The 16,011-nt window shown below is 35.2% G+C and overlaps 1 protein-coding gene across 1 annotated transcript; it reads right to left on the bottom strand.

Moving 5' to 3' along the window:
• Positions 1-23: 23 nt before the first annotated feature.
• LOC123560235 (uncharacterized) lies at positions 24-5,971 on the bottom strand. Its single transcript, XM_053553244.1, has 3 exons — positions 5,479-5,971; positions 5,055-5,194; positions 24-107 (listed from the first exon to the last, which is right to left on the bottom strand). Exons 1-2 carry the CDS (start codon positions 5,951-5,953, stop codon positions 5,055-5,057), a joined length of 615 nt encoding a protein of 204 aa, XP_053409219.1. The 5' UTR covers positions 5,954-5,971; the 3' UTR covers positions 24-107.
• Positions 5,972-16,011: the final 10,040 nt, after the last annotated feature.

Below are 16,011 nucleotides of genomic sequence, written 5' to 3'. Positions count from 1 at the left end.
AGTTGTGCACCTGGGGTTCGCATCAGATGGTAGGTTATGACCGGAAACAACCTCATATGAATCGTGTTGGATCTTTCATGAACTGCAAACTTCCCCTTCTGTGATACCTGAAATATTGCTCATGTCTTTGCAAATGTTCGTTCTTGTACTTTTGTAGTGTAGATTTTAAGCAAATGCTTCGAATATTTACCTTTGTTGCAAAGCGTTCCATGTGATCAAGCTTTATATTGTAACATTTATCAAGTGTATAAAACACGTTTACACAGTGAAGTAAACGTTTTGCAGCAAGAGGCATTTTTAAAACTTTAAAATCAATTTGAATCAGTACTACTTTGTGCATAGATAAAAAGCTGAATTTTTACTTCACACCATCTAAATTTTATTACGTCATACACTCCTCGGTTTACAAATGAGATGCGCGCGCATAATCACTGGTGATACTTCAGTGCGTTGCAAAATGTCGGAGAGGTCGGACTATAATATATATATCATTCAGTAGCTACGCGGTAGCTACAATATAATAATTTAGAAAATATATATACTGTATATTACTACGCGGTAGTAATATTAAATTGAATGATATTCAATAATTTCCCACAACGTGGTTGCGGAAATAAAACAGTTCTTTTTTTGCTATAATTTTTCGTCTAATATTGACTGTGTGTAAAATTTTAATATTGGTAAAGCGTGTTATAGAAAATATTGTATAACCAGTCACATACTGTACATGTGCTGGAAAAATGGCGGACGCCATGTTGTCCGCCAAAGAAAATCAAAATGGTAAAAACACGCCAACTAAATTCTTTGTCGGGTAAATCGTCCGTTGGAAGTAATAAAGGGCCTTCTGGGGGGAAAAAGTCTCAACCTAAACAGGACAGTAATTCTAACAGTACGTCTACCTCTAAGAATCCCGAGGTTAATTTAGCCCAGTTCACAGCGGAAATGACCGGTATTATGAAAGAAATGAGAAACAACCAAAATCAACTGTCTCAGCGAGTAGAATCCATTGCCTAGAGAGTAGATAGTTTGACTTATGATTATGATAATTCTGGGGGCAATGATGATTATGATGCTCAGCAGTTTTGTGATAGAAGTGATGACAGTTTTGGTATGCCCTGTTCGGTCCCGTCTGCTATTTTTGGCCCTAATTTTCCGTCAGATCATGAGGACAGCTCATGTGATCAAGGACGGTTCAAAGGCCTCCTGAACAAATTAAAACAGTCTGAAGTAATAGATGAGGTGAATGATGATTTAGCCTCATTCATTAATGAAAGTTTTCGTGGTGGTATTTCAGACGAGGCATTTGCTAACCTAACAAAAGATATCCAGTGACCGTCTAATTGCACCAGTCTCACCAAAACCTCTGTAAATCCGCAAATATGGTCTTATTTGAAACCTTGGACTCAAACTGCAGATGTCAAAATGCAAAATATTCAATTAGCTGTCGTGAAAGCAGCAATAAATTTGACAAAAATGATGGACAAAACTGCCAATTCTGTTGATAGTGAGGTTCTTGAATTGGGTTCAGATGCACTAGGCATTCTTGGTCACGCTCATAAGTTAATAAACATACGTCGGAAAGAAATGCATCCGGCAGATTTAGTCAATAGATATAAACAGTTGTGTTCAGCAAATGTTCCATTTACAGACAAGTTGTATGGAGACGATGTCTGTAAAAATGTCTGTACCTCAGAAGCCAGCAGGCGCTAGATTCTGAGGTACGTATACCTATATTTGAGGTAGGCAGACTGAAACATTTTGAAAAACAATGGAGAAAAATTACTTCAGATCAATTTTAGATATTGCACTTCATTGTCATTTTGAAGTCAATGATAGTTACAGATTTGAACAACCACATCAGTGTGGTTTAAAGTTTGATGAAGCAAAAAGTAAAATTATCGACTTAGAAATTGAAACATTGTTACAGTTAAAAGTCATCAAAAAAGTAGATCATGAAGAGGGAGAATTTATTTCTCCCATTTTTATACGGCCGAAAAAAGACGGAGAGTACCGTATGATTTTAAATTTGAAAAATCTGAATGAACATATAACATGTCATCATTTTAAGATGGACTGTTTTGAATCAGCATTGACATTAGTGACAAAAATTGTTACATGGCATATTTGGACATCAGGCACGCTTATTATTCAGTGCCAATAGCTGAAGAACAGCAAAAATTACTTAAATTATGTTGGAAAGGAAATCTGTTTCAGTATGTCTGCCTCCCAAATGGTATTTGTTGTGCTGCCTTACTATTTACAAAATTGTTGAAACCAGTGTATGCAACTTTGAGGAAGCAAGGTCATAAAAACAGTGGTTATATTGATGATTCAATATTAGCTGCGCAACAATTACAGAGCTGTAAGAAAAATGTAGATAATACAGTGAAATTGTTTGAAGAATTAGGGTTTATTAAACATGATAAAAAATCTGTTGTAGTGCCTACACAAAAAATAACTTACTTGGGCAATGATATTGATTCTGTTGAAATGACTGTCAAATTACCACAAGAAAAAGTAAGAAAACTGGTACTTGCTTGCTCAGAGGTGTATTACAAAAATGTATGTTCTATAAGGAAAATAGCTCACATATTAGGGTTAATGGTGTCCACTTTCTCCGCAGTTGAATACGGACCACTTTTTTTACAGAAATATAGAATGTGAGAAAATAGCAGCTTTAAAACTGGTTAAAGGTAATTTTGATGCAAACATGTCAATCTCGGATGCTATGAAGCAAGATCTTTTATGGTGGATTGAAAACTTGCATTTACAAAAAGAGAAATTTGTCATGGGAACCCTGAAATGACTATTACATCAGATCTGTCCCTTATAGGATGGGTTGCAGACTGTAATAGAGAAAAAATCCAAAGTAGATGGCTATCTGATGAGACTGGAAAACACATCAATTATCTGGAGTTAAAAGCAGTCTATTTTGCTTTAAAATCCGTCTGTAAAAACAAAAGAAATATACATGTCATGATACAATGTGACAACACCTCAGCTGTATCCTATATAAACTCAAAAGAAGGAGTAAAATCAGCTGATTTGAATGATCTAGCTAGAACTATTTGGTTGTGGTGTATAAGTAGGGGCATTTGGTTGTCGACGACCCATGTTCCTGGCGTACAAAATATAGCTGATCATAGTTCACGAATATTCAATGACAATGTGGAATGGATGCTTGATAAGTCAATTTTTCAGAACATTTTGTCTTACTGGGGTACTCCAGAAATTGACATGTTTGCCAGTCGAGCTAATAGACAGTTGAAAAGGTTTGCTTCATGGCGTCCGGACCCTGAGGCTGAAATTATTGATGCTATGAAAACAAGTTGGTCAAATATCTATTTCTATGCTTTTCCACCTTTCAGGTTTGCAGAAGGTACTGCAGGACAGAGCGGAGTGTATTTTGATAGCTCCAGCGTGGGAAACACAGAACTATTATCCAGTATTAATGAATTTGTTGATAGACCACCCGGTGATGCTCCCTCAAGGAAACATTCTGTCAATAGTGAACACCAACAAAATACATCCACTAAGGGAAAAATTACGACTGATAGCTTGTCGACTATCAGGAGATCTTTCAAAAGTAAAAACATTTCAGTTAAGTCTACCAATATTATACTCGCATCATAGAGAAAAGATACGAAAAAACAGTATGTGTCATATATCAACCGTTGGACCAGATTCTGTAATGATAGACAGATTGATTCAATTCAGACAGATGTACATTTTGTTTTAGATTTTCTTACAAGTCTGTATGAAAGTGGATGTGGTTATAGTGCTATTAATACAGCACGTAGTGCTCTCTCTGCTAAAGGGATTATAAAAGATGGATTTTCAATTGGATCTCATCCAATAGTAATAAGGGTCATGAAAGGTATTTTTAACCTTCGTCCTACAGCTCCAAAGTATTGTGAAACATGGGACATATCCAAAGTGTTAACTTACTTGAAAAAGTTATCTCCAGGTAGTAAACTTTCACTGAAATTGTTGACTCTTAAATTGTGTATGCTAATTGCATTAACTTTGGCTAGCCGGGTTCAGTCTATATATTTACTTGATATAAAAAACATGAGGAAATGTTATTCTTCATATGTGTTGTACAATAGTGGGCTGTTGAAACAGACACGTGCAGGGGTAAGTAACCCTGTTGCTGAATTGAAATCTTAACCTCCAGATAGGAGGCTCTGTGTAGTTTTTGTGCTTAAGGAGTATCTTAAGAGAACCAAGGCAATTCGAGAGGGAAAAACATGTTTGTTTATAATTTACATTAAACCACACAATGCTGTCACAAGAGATACAATAAGTAGATGGCTGCGAACAGTTATGACAAATTCTGGTATAGACTGCAAAAAGTTTAAAAGCCATAGTATAAGAAGTGCCAGTTCTTCAAAAGCCAAGCAGAATTTTGTGCCTATTGAAGATATATTAAAAACAGCAGGATGGTCGAACAGTAAGACTTTCGCTCAGTTCTATGACAAACCAATACAGAAGACTACATACAGTAATGCAGTTCTGGAATGTAAAGGTAAATTCTTTACGGAATGAATATCATATTACATTTAAACACATGATTGGTATATGTGTTTTTCCTTTGCAAAAAATTTGCTTTGAAATCTCATTTGTAAACCGAGGAGTGTATGACGTAATAAAATCCCCCAAACAAACGAGACTTACCTCGGTTAAGTTGAAGTTTGGTTGGGATTTTATGTAGTCATACACTTCGAAGGTGGTCAAATGCCCACCCACATGGTTTACCCTCCCCATTTTTTCCTTATATTTTGTTGTTGGAAAGTTATCTGGGGGTTGTGGGAGGGGGCGGGGGGCGAGTTTTTGCAAACAGCAAGAGTTTGAACTTTGAAGACTGAAGTATCACCAGTGATTACGCGCGCGCATCTCATTTGACCACCTTCGAAGTGTATGACTACATAAAATCCCAACCAAACTTCAACTTAACCAAGGTAAGTCTCGTTTATTTGGGGGATTATACCTTATGTAATACAAAGGAATGAAAAAACGGGTTATCGTCTAAATTTAACTGAAATTTTACTTACTTAAGAGCACAAAGGATATAATCTCCTATGTTCCTCCTGTGGGTTGTCGGTTTCAGCAAATTCATATAGCCGTCCTCCACATATGTAGCACTCCACCATGTCATACACTGTTCTGTTGTTTTCTTTAATGAAGAAGGCCCCTAAAAACAAAACAATAACACTCCGGAAATGTAAAAATATATACATTTGAGGAAAACGTTTAGTATCAAATTAGATATTACTTAAAAAGTACATGACCTGTGTGCATCAAAGAGAATTCATGTATATAAATGTTTATATAAATATCTAAGCAATATGATTAAATTTTTACACACCTTTGTTCTATTTTCTCAATAACTTGTACAATGCTAGTAGATAAAACATAATAAATTACCATTATAAGAGTAACAGTCAGAATGTGTATGATATATAACTGAAGCAGTACCTTTAAATATCATTCCAGCAGCTGCCATCTGTTCAGCGGAAGGTGACGTATGTGGCCATACAATCGAACTCTTGATAAACGTTGACAGACGTACATTTACGTCATCATATTTTTCCTTTTGTTGCAAAAACAATTTACCCATGTCTGTTGTCACTATTGCCTGTTTACTTTCTATAGTGAATTGCTCTTCTTCTTTTGCAGAATCTGATCCTGATCCAGAGTCATTTCTAACTCTGGCACACTGGTACAATGGATATTGTAGGGCATACTGTCGTTGACTTAAAACTTCTGGCGGCTGCACTTCAGGAATTGATGGAGGAGTTTTGATTGTATACTCATGTGACCCGACAGCAAGTATTTGCTTTTTGTCGCATGCTTCTTCTTCAGCATGATTGGCTATAACGACACTTATGCTTTCGATATTGTCGGTTTCAACAATACTCAAATCATCGATGGCCTGGGTACTGGTATTCATATTTATGCGGCTGGCTTTAGCTGTAACATTGTAGCACTTGACTTATACTTAAGAAGAACTGGGCAATCATGTTACTAATATTAGGTTTATTTATGAATTAAATGATTAAACCAAATATATTATATTATATATTAAATATATTATCCTTAGATTGGTATGCTGTAATTTTGATTAATGTCGATGTACACGAGTTCGCAGATACCCAATCTCAATGCAAATCTGTATATTATCTTTACACACTGACGACGATCATGTGCAAATAGAAAATGCTTTCTCAATTAATAACTGTCAGTATAAATGTATATATAATTTATTGTAAGAAGCAATTAGTGAATTACGTAACAGTAAATAATTTCATAAATCGAAAATAATGTTTACCTGGCTAATGTCACGTTTCAAGTGTTAATAAACTTCCTTCTATCACAACTTTATATAGCGGGCTAATTTTAGATAGCGACCATATATAAGGTTTTAGCTCTGACTTACTGATTTAAAGTTTGAAACACATTCTTCGACTGGAAGTTTAATTAGCCCGCTTCATCGCTAATTCAAGCTCTTGTACAACTACAAATATTTCAAAACTATTAACAACATGTCTAACTGCTGTGAAATCCCACGTGGAAAGATACTGCGATAAAGTATACGAAAACTCTGGTAAACATTTATTTTGGTCGATTAAAAATTCTGGCGAAATCCTGGATAAGTTTAAAATTAATAATTACAAGGTATCTACAGTCAGCACATACGATTTTTCTACTTTGTATACCACTTTACCACATAACTTAATAAATGACAAACTAACTGCCCTAATTCAAAAGACTTTTTGCCAGAAAGAATGCTATATTTCTCGCTTGCAGTTTTGATAAAGCTTTTTTTACTAGCAATATTATTAAATATTATACAATGTGGACCTGTGACGAAGTTTGTAAAGCCCTTTCCTTTTTATTGAACAACATTTACATCAGGTTTGGGAATGCAGTTTTTAGACAAGTAGTTGGTATTCCCATGGGAACATATTGTGCATCCCTTGTCGCAGATTTGTTTTTATATTGTTATGAAAGAGACTTTATGTTGAGCCTTTCTCCAGATACGCAGGCAGATATTATAACTGCATTTAATAATACATCACGCTATTTTAATATGGATAATCCCTTTTTTGGTCAATTGGTGAGTACTATTTATCCTAGGGAGCTTCAGTTAATTAAAACTAACAATTCGGATGCTGATGCTTCGTTTTTAGATTTACATCTCTCTATTTATGACAATATTATACATACCAAAATTTATGACAAGAGGGATGATTTTAACTTTAGTATTGTAAATTTTCCCCATTTGGATGGGGATGTACCTCAGGCTACATCTTATGGGGTATATATTTCTCAATTAATTCGGTTTGCCAGAGCGTGTAGTCATGTCAAGCATTTCAATGAACGTAATCAATAAATTACAAGTAAACTTCTTTTTTCCCTAATTTTTACTGTCGTAATTCTGATTTAGTTTTAAAATTCAATAGTAATTTAAAGACACTTCTGCGAGAAGGTATTTCTAAACCCGTTTTTTATGGGGATGTGGTTTACAAACTTCGTAAGATCTTGGGTCATGGTAATTTTCCAAATGTATTTGGTAAAATTATAAAACGTTTTATTAAAAGAGGTTACGACCCAACTGTTTTGAGACATACCGCATGTTTAGTGTTCAAACCGTTTGCAGTTGGACACTACGTTTCCCTGTTTGATTGTGTCTGACGGAAGAGGGGGAGGACTCTATGATAAGCAGTTTTTAAATCCTACCAGGACTGAACTGTTTTGATATCTGTCTTCTGGTCTGTTTCGTCGGGCCCTTAAGGGTGTTTCTCTTGTTGCTCTGTCTTCTGAAATGGCATTGAGTACATACGTTTTTGGTTCTAAAGGTTTGCTTTTTATTTATTTATACACGAACATTTTTGTGTTTTACATGCCATGCCTTTTTGTTTCCATTACGTGTGTTAGAGATTCACCTGGAGGGGATTACTTTCATTTACACTGTCCCGTGTCTTTGGAACATGGTGGGGGTAAGAGTGAGGTTGGGTGCGCACCATAAACCGGTTTAAGCTCCCCAGTTGTGTTTTTGCCACAGACCGTTCCAAGGCGGTGCCCCACTGTGTTCCTTTGTTTGTTCGTTTTGTCCTCGTGTGTTGGTTTTGTGTGTGTGTGCGCGCGCGCGCGCGTGTGTGTGTGTTTGTGATGTGCACGTCTGCGTGCTGTAGGTTTCGTTTTGGGGAGGCTGCGTTTTGGTACATGACATTCCCTTTTTGATATTTGTCTTTACCTAGTGATTTCATGGAGACAAATATTCTAACAAATTTTCATTAAGGTGGTCTCTTGAGTGAGTGTAACAAGCTTTTTCTTTGGTTTGACCAAGAGACCTGCTTTTTTACCCCACATGACCCAGATTCAAACTTGTCAAACCTTTCATGGATACAAATATTATGACAAGGTTTCGAGAAGAGTGGAGCAAAAAAATGGCCTCTACAGTGTATACAAGCTTTTCCTTTGATTTGACCTAGTGGCCCAGTTTTTGGCCGCACTTAAATCAGATTGAAATCTTTCAAGACTTCATAATAACAAACATTCTGACCAATTTTTATGCAGATAGAATAAAACATGTGCCCTGTAGGGTGTAAACAAGCTTATTCTTTGATTTGACATGGTGACCTAGTTTTTGACTCCACATGACCCATATAAAAGTTCATACGATATTTCATGCAGAAAAAACATTCTGACCAAGTTTCATACACATCAAATGAACAAGAGTGTTAACAAGCTTGACCGGGTGGCCTAGTTGTTTTACCCATATGACCAAGTTTCGTACTTGGTCTAGAAATCATCAAGATAAACATTCTGAGCAAACTTCATGAAGATAGGGTCATAAATGTGGCCTCTAATTTGTTAACAAGCTTTTCCTTTGATTTGACCTGATGACATAGCTTTTGACCCGACATGACCCAGTTTCAATCCAGGCCTAGAGATCCTCAAGATTATCATTCTGTACAAGTTTGTATTAAAGCCAAGTATAAATGAAACCTCTTTATGGCTGAAGGGACCACAATAGAAAAGTTTGCCCCTTTCAGGAGCAGTAACTCTAGAAAGAACCAATGATGAAACCTAGCCGGTATTCGAAAGGAACAGAGATCTTATTGTGAATTAGGTTGTGTGTAAATGTGGTTAAAATCAAATATAACATGTCACATCTATCGCTTTCACAAGGTTAAAATTAACAAATTTTGGCGCTTTTAAGGGTCAATCAGGGGCAGCAACTCCAGAACCTATGATTGGATCTGACAGATTCATGATGGAATCCAAGATTTGTTGTTGTTGGAGATATTTTACAAGTTTGTATCAAATTAAACCATAAATTAAGTTTCTATATGGCTACAAAAGCCAAAATAGCAAATTTTGGCCCTTTAAAGGGCCGTAACTCAGTTTGTCGAAAGGAATAGAGATATTATGCCGATACAAGTTGTGTGTAAGTTTGATTATATTCTATTGCAAAATGTGGTCTCTGTTGTGTTCACAAACCAAAATAGCAAATTTTGGCCCTTTAATGGGCCATTACTCTAGAACCCATGATGCGATCTGGCAACTTTTCGAAAGGAACCGTGATATTATGCCAATACAAGTTTTGTGCAAGTTTGATTAAAATTAATTGCAAAATGTGGTCTCTATCGTGTTCACAAGAAATTGCGAACGGACACAGACGGACGACGGACAAAATGCGATCACAAAAGGTAAAAGCATCAACTGGCGTGATCCAAACGTCTATTTCTGTAGTACGGTTTTGATATAGTATTTCTGTCTGTAAGATATCAATCTCTGCTGAAATGGTGAGAACCTTTATAACATTATTTTCAAAATTTGTCCCCAAAAAGTTAAAAGCGTTATGATTTTATGATTATTTAAAAGTTCTGATTATTACTATCAATGCAGTCTTATTTATGAAATGTCTTTCTAACATTTTCATGTAATTGTCTGACCTGGAAATGTGTGTAGCACAACTTCGTTGCAATTGCCTTTGAAGTTTTTTTTTATAATCCTTAAAAATGAATTGGGTAAACTAAAAAATAATTCAAGGAAGTTTCTTGTCAGTTCTTTGGCGATTCACTTATGCAGCTAACATTAGAATTGACACGCGTTTGGGAATTCGGAATCTATTGGGCATCTACTATAATATTCTTTTATCATTTGGAAGCTTCACATTGCTCTCCCTTTAATCAATAGAGCAATTTTGCTACAACAGAGCGTTTACATGTTGTATCGTTTAAGAAATATATACCCTTCGTCAGTAGTATTTTTGTGCTTGAAATAATGTTTTACAAGTCCTTTACTTGTTCAGTGTAGGTTAGGTATACGTATATATATACATTTATTTTGTTAATGCCTGCATCCCAGATTTTTTACGTTTAGACTCATTAAAAAGGCAAAAGTAATATCTATTTACTTGTAACATAACGTTTAGTAAAGTTTACGCTATATAATGTAATTCTTTCTTTATTTCTTTTGTTTTTGTTGGGCTGAATGTCACAAGAGATGCAACTGATTTGAAGTTAATGATACTTACAATTCTAACCGAAAGCCGCTTAATTAAAACATGGAAATGATATCAATATTGTTCTTCTAATTTGATGTAAGGCTAATGTAATATCATGTCATATGAATGAAAGGCATGTTTGTCTGTACAATGGACATAACATGAATAACTAGGCTCTCATGTAAAATCGCATAATAGCACACTTTCCGTTGAGTAACAGATATTGGCGATATAGCTATACTAGAGGTCTATTTATAAAAGATAATTGGAATGTCTAAACAATCCAGATAAGACAAATCATTGTAATTGTCTGCGTCGAAATGGCGCTTGGAAGATAATGCCTGCTCTTAGATTTGCTTGTACATGAATAGCCGACGAAAGTGTTTTTTGGTTAGCACAACAAAATTTTAAAAGATAATTGTCAGTGACAAATTAGGTAATCTACTTACATAAGGAGCTGTCAATAACATGCCAGATGATGACACTGGAACAGAGGTAATAGCGCTGTTGGTTACGACGACGGGAAAATGTCTTTATTGCCGCGGCGGTCTTTTCTTGATTTGGATTTTTAAAAATTTTTAGAAACAAAAATTCATATTCTAATGTTCATAATATGACCAAAACTTCAATTTGAAAGAAAGATTAAATCTGGAGGCATGCTGCTTTAAGATGATATGTATCGTCTTTCATGACTTACGTAAATTTTAATGTTAACTGAGCAATTTGATTTTGTTTTATGGTCTGATTTTGAAGTTCAGTTAAGGTAGTTGTCACATTTGATTAGCCAGGAAGCAATGTTTCTTATCTGGATAACATAAAATAAAAACTGGACCCTGCATACAGAAAAAAAAATAATCCTTTACATTACTGTAAATGATTGTGAATATGTATGATTTTTACAGTATATTTTAAATTTCTGTGATTGTTCTCGTGCCTGTTGTATATAGTTTATTTATTTCTAATAAATTAGTCATAGAATTACGTTGTTGGTACTTGTAGCGTTTCCCTTGCATACATTTGATATACTTATATATGTATTTATGTATACCTTTGGTATAAAATTATGAATATAATATTCTTCGTTTTGCCTTTTTCCTGATTTACAGGAAAAAATATTTTGAAAATTTCTTATAAAAGTATTCAGTCCCTTCTAAAATTGTGCAGGTGATGCCTGTTGAATTGCAAATTTTAAAATGTGATGTCACAATGCTCCATTTAGATAAGACACAATTTAGTAAACTATTTAAGTCGTAAAGATATGGCATGTATAAGAGTATCTGAGTATAGATAATGTTTTAGTTCAGAAACAGTGCAATCAACTATTTACCAGAATCTCATTTCCTTGATCTTTCTTGCAAATATCTCGGAACATCAGTCGAGCTCAAAGAAGATGTTTACATTTGAACTTTGTCTTTAAACTCTCAAAGCATCTGCTACATTTTTATAACCCGCTTCCTGAACCTACGTGGAAACTCCTTTTGGCGTGAGCGTGTTTGGCTCATTGGTTTATGTAGAACCCCTTCTCTTTGGAACAGACATGTTTTGTCCCATTGTTCTGCGTAAAACATCCCGTTCTTTGGCATAGGTGTATTTTATCTTATTGTTCTACGCAGAGCATCCCGCTGGCTCTCATTGTCCTGCATAGAACCTTTCTTTGGCAAAGGTATACTTTTCTCATTATCCAATGTAGAACCCACATTTGGCACAGGCGTGTTTTTCCAATTATTCGACGCAGAACCTCTCTTTGGCATACGCGTATTTTTCCAGTTATTCCACGTAGAATCGAATCTCCCTTTGGCATAGGCGTAGGCGATCTCATTGTCCAATGCAGATATTCTGTTAATAACTGTAGACGCAGCTTTAGAAGTAACCTGTAATAATGAGACACTGCTTCACAAGAATAGATAGTTTTCATTGACGAAAGAGCTTAAAATTCGAAGCATATAATACAACTGTGTTTCAAAATGTCTGATTGTCTACAGAAAATTAATTGAACATAGAAAATTTGACATTGCTTTTCGTGCAACTTTGTAAAAACCCAAGAACGTCAATATCAGCGTGGTATTGTAAAATATTGTTATATAAAGGCCAATTTACTTTGCTAACTCTGTGGAGAAAGACATGTTTGTTTGTTTGTTTGTTTGTTTAAGATCTACCGTTAACCATCATATTTTATTAACATGGATAAACATGGGGCTACATCAGATCCACCAGACAACTTTCAAGTTTAAACTTATCATCAGGCGAACCCTGTTTTTTTTCAATATAGATTGATAACTTGAATATATTAACCTTGCATTATTGAGGATTATCAATATTTCGAAGAGTGTGAAATAACAGGAATTATTCCCAATATTTCCCTGAAATTGACGTTCAATCACCCGCCTAGTGTTCAACATAGTCTTCTTTCTATCTAGAAATATTAACATGAACAACATCTGATTGAAACTTGCTATCAATGAGTACTGCAGATAATACACACAGAAACAGGCTCATAAGTAATTAAACAAATCCCAATCACATGTGGATGATTGTATAAGGTGAAAACGGATGTCATTTTTCGATTTCTCTACAACGAACTTTCCAGAAACTGTCGAATATCTTCCACATTGAACATTTAAGTATTGAATTCGATATATCAAGTGAAACTTTGAAGTGTGAACAATAAGTATTTTTTCATTTCCACCTCAATCCTTTTGTCTACCCCCTCCCCCGCCCCCTATTTTTGTATTTTGCATATATATATATGGATGTTTGAAGCAACCCGCCTACTATATTTTCCTGTTACAGTTTATATTTGTTGTGGGCCTACTTTGCGATGCATGGATCTATGTCTGTGTTTGGGGTGCCTGTGCTTCCGGGAATTTTACCCTTACCTTTTATTACAAGATGTGTAAAACCATCTGATACGGCAAAATAAAACTGAACTCCACATGTCGCTTTACATGACAAAATAGAGTGTTGAAGATTTGGTTTGCTAGCGCCTATTCATGGACAGTAGTGGAAATACATGCTACTGTCCATGCACTTCAGTCATGGGTTGAGAAAACAACACGTACATATGAAACTGATGTACATCTGTTTGCTTTAGGCCCTCTACAAGTCCACTCATTGTGGATCTGAACATACTGAAGGACTATTAACAGAGTCTATCCACTGTCATTTAATCGCTTTCACGATACTGTAGCTGATGCTAGCGGTAATTAATTTTTTTTCAGTCTAACACTGCTCTTTTCAATCAACAGGTCGGCACAGCCGTATTAAGCTCGTGTCCATGACCTACAGTGACCTATGCCGCGCGACTAAGTTGGCAAATCAGATTGCTTGATAACGGTATCAAAAGGTTTTTTTTGCTATACTAAAGACTTGTGCAACAGTCTTGTTAATTGATGAAAGTGTTCAATTTTTTCACTCTGTCTCTTTTGCAACGTTGAGTCAGATGACAATGCGTTCACCATGAATGACATTATTTACAAATTAAAAAGGTCTCTGTCAGTCAGTATATTTAGCAAGTATACAATACAATACAGTACAGTACAATACAATATAGTTTATTCGTACTAAAAGGCCTCCAGCCCAAAATACATTTAGCATGGCAACAATTTATCGTACAGAATAGTATTGTGTGATTTTTGTTCCGTTAACAAACATTGTTATAAAATAATTATATCTTTAAGCAATGTGTTCAAATTGTTATATACCGATTATCTAGTCTTCTAGTGCTAGTCTCTACCATAACTTTCAAGCAAACTAATCGTGTACATATTCAACGAAAATGGCACTAAATTTGTGTAATGAAGTATTGGCATAATTCACAAATATGTTGAAACAGTTCACTAAATAGAAAACACATAAATCATATATACAAGTACATTGTCGACAGCAACAGATTGAAATTCAACTCTCATCGTTTAGTCGTTAACAATTGACTTTCGTGTATGAAACGCTTTTATAAAAAAATTTGAAAGCAGACAATTACTGTCTTTATCAGAGGCACTCGTTATATTTATTAACAACTGATTATTTATGACTGAAGATAGCCATTGCTGTTTAAAATATCTTTCCCGTAGTGCGTTGTATAATGGACAAACAAGGAGAAAATGCATCTCGTTTTCAACTGTGTATACATTATTGCTCAAACAGTAAGGACAGAATTTATACTCTCTATCTATATTTAAATGTCTCCCCTTTTCAATCATAAGTATATGACTAGAACATCGAAAGTTAGAAAGAGTTCGTTTTTGCATATATGTCAGTGGCAACGATAGGTACATCTCTGGGTTTAAGGTGTTTTTATAAAGTTTATACGTTAATGGTTTCGAGGAATCGTTAATATCCGACCACAATGACTGATAGGCACAGTCCTTACGTCTTTGTGTAAAAACGTGGAGGAACACTTAGGGGTCACCTACGTCCATAACCAAATCCATATTGGTACAGTAAGTGTTTAATGTACGCTGGCCACGTGACTCGACCGACGTCATCCAATCTCTTTAGCATTACGTAACACTGTTTAGAGTACCTTTCCTTTGGCATTTGCAGTAACTTTGTCCAATACTTCACACATTTTGAAACGTATGTCACTGATAACGGATATCTTTTGCATTCACTGAGAGCAAAGAAGTTCGATACATTTTGATTCATGCAAGCGAGGCGTTTGCAAAAACGTATTTGGACTTGTTCAATCACTGTGCATGGACGGTATCCCCATATTTCCGACGCGTACGTCACAATAGGTTTTACTATAGAGTCAAATAATTTAAAGGCTTGCCTGTGGTTTAAGTACCCAAAATGTTTTTGGCATTTAAATATCATATTGACCGCTTTGTTAGCTTGTAGAGATAGCATTTCTTGAGTCTTTGACCAACACAGTTTTGGCGTAAAATACGAACCAAGATATTTATACCATGACACAACTTCAATTTCTTTCCCTTTGATTGTCCATTTCTCACTTTGTCTTAGATAACCGCCTTTTCGGAACACCATAATTTTAGATTTGTCTAAGTTAAGCTTCATTCCTGTTCCATCACAGAAGTCACTTATTGCGTTTATTTGAGTTTGTAGTTTCAAAACTGTTTCTGCTACTGTGGATCATAAAAGCGAAAATGTCTGGTATGGCGTTCCGTAATAAAGATTCCTGATCCGCATCTTATTTTTAAATAATCTACTAGGTCATTGATAAAGAGTGAAAAAATTATAGTAGAGCTGACACAACCTTGCTTTGTACCAATTTCACATGGGAAAAAGTCTGTAATACAGCCATTTAGTTTTACACAAGATTTCAACTGGCTGTACATTGATTTAAAAACACACAAAAATTTAGTTCTCACTATTGCCTTTCCGAATTAAACTACTCCAAAGTTGATTATGGTCACAATTGTCGTAAGCTTTCATATAGTCAATAAAAATACGTAAACTCGCCCCTTCTTTTTCGACAAATATTTCTGTATGGTAGCTTGCAGATTGAAAATGTTATCAACCGTAGCATACCC

The sequence above is a fragment of the Mercenaria mercenaria genome, chromosome 10 (assembly GCF_021730395.1).
Source record: "Mercenaria mercenaria strain notata chromosome 10, MADL_Memer_1, whole genome shotgun sequence".
NCBI classification, from domain to species: Eukaryota; Metazoa; Mollusca; class Bivalvia; order Venerida; family Veneridae; genus Mercenaria; species Mercenaria mercenaria.
The sequence above is the reverse complement of the archived record's forward strand: the minus strand, read 5'-3'. Positions and strand labels throughout refer to the sequence as shown.

Coding starts and splice junctions, on each gene's coding strand:
- LOC123560235 (XM_053553244.1), bottom strand. CDS start 5,953: ATGAATACCAGTACCCAGGCCATCGATGATTTGAGTATTGTTGAAACC. Junction 5,195..5,478: donor TGCTGGAATGATATTTAAAG/GTACTGCTTCAG, acceptor TTTTGTTTTTAG/GGGCCTTCTTCATTAAAGAA.